At 36.8% G+C, this 1,154-nt stretch overlaps 1 protein-coding gene across 1 annotated transcript in view; it reads right to left on the reverse strand.

The window, feature by feature from the left end:
• Positions 1-1,154, reverse strand: part of Rad54l2 (RAD54 like 2) — a 107,674-nt gene that overhangs the window by 17,217 nt on the left and 89,303 nt on the right. The window contains exon 15 of the mRNA XM_021171453.2: positions 849-948. Coding sequence (XP_021027112.1) covers positions 849-948 — 100 coding nt within the window. The remainder of the gene's footprint in view (positions 1-848; positions 949-1,154) is intronic.

The raw sequence follows: 1,154 nt of genomic DNA on the forward strand, positions 1-1,154 counted from the left end.
TCAAATCCCAGCAACCACATGGTGGCTCACAACCATCTGTAATGAGATCTGATGCCCTCTTCTGGTGTGTCTGAAGACAGCTACAGTGTAATCATATCCATAAAATAAATACATCTTTTAAAAAGTGTCTATAATAAACTCTTTCATAAAATGTCTATAATAAAAAAATGTCTATACCAACTCTACCAGATGGTATTTTTACTTTAACATCTAAGAGGGATGAAAGACTCATATATACTAGGAGTGATAGCACAAGCCTACAGTCCCAATATATGGTTGGAAGGGTCAGGAAAATCAGGAGGAGCTACATCAGAACCTATTTGAAACAAACAAAGAAAAAACAACCCCTACACTGTTGAACAATGTCTTGGTAGAAAGCTACAGATCCTTCAAGGTACTTGTCACGAGACAGAAAACATCAACCTTTTATAGTTATACTACACTTTAAATTTATTTTTTGTTTTGGTTTGTTATTTTGTTTTACTTTGTTTTGAGGCAGGATTCACTGACAGAACTCAGGTGGGCCTTAAACTCAAAATCCTCCTGTCTCCTGATTGCTAAAACTGGGCACTTTCTTTTTAAAGCATTCTTATTTATATCAATCACATTATCTAATGTGATAAAGCACTCCATGCCATAGAGAACTCCTGAGAGAATATCTAATTATGACAATTATTAATGAAGGCCTCAAAGAACTTTATAACAATGTGTTGACTACCTTCATAACAACTTCTCCTGGGGTTTCCTTTCTGACCTCAAAAAACAAATTACAAAGCGGAGCAGATCTCATCTTAGATTTAGATAAGCCTTTGTGGTACCTGCCCAGATGGCAAATTGCATGAACTCACCTTGTAGAGAGAAGGAACAGCCAGGTGGTGAGGTTGCTGGGATCATTGAACTGATTAATGAGCCGCTCCCTCTCAAAGGCAGGGGTGCTACCATCTAGCCCTGGGAAGAAAGAAAGAAAGAAAGAAAAAAAAAGTGAATAGATGAGGGCAAAGAAACTCAGCAAAGTCACTGGGCAAATGTTCAGGTTTCAATTTTTTTTAATTTTTAAAATTTTTTTTTTTTTTTTTTTTTTTTTTTTTAGGTTTTTCGAGACAGGGTTTCTCTGTGTAGCCCTGGCTGTCCTGGCACTCACTTTGTAGACCAGG

This window comes from Mus caroli, chromosome 9 (genome assembly GCF_900094665.2).
Source record: "Mus caroli chromosome 9, CAROLI_EIJ_v1.1, whole genome shotgun sequence".
Lineage (NCBI taxonomy): Eukaryota > Metazoa > Chordata > Mammalia > Rodentia > Muridae > Mus > Mus caroli.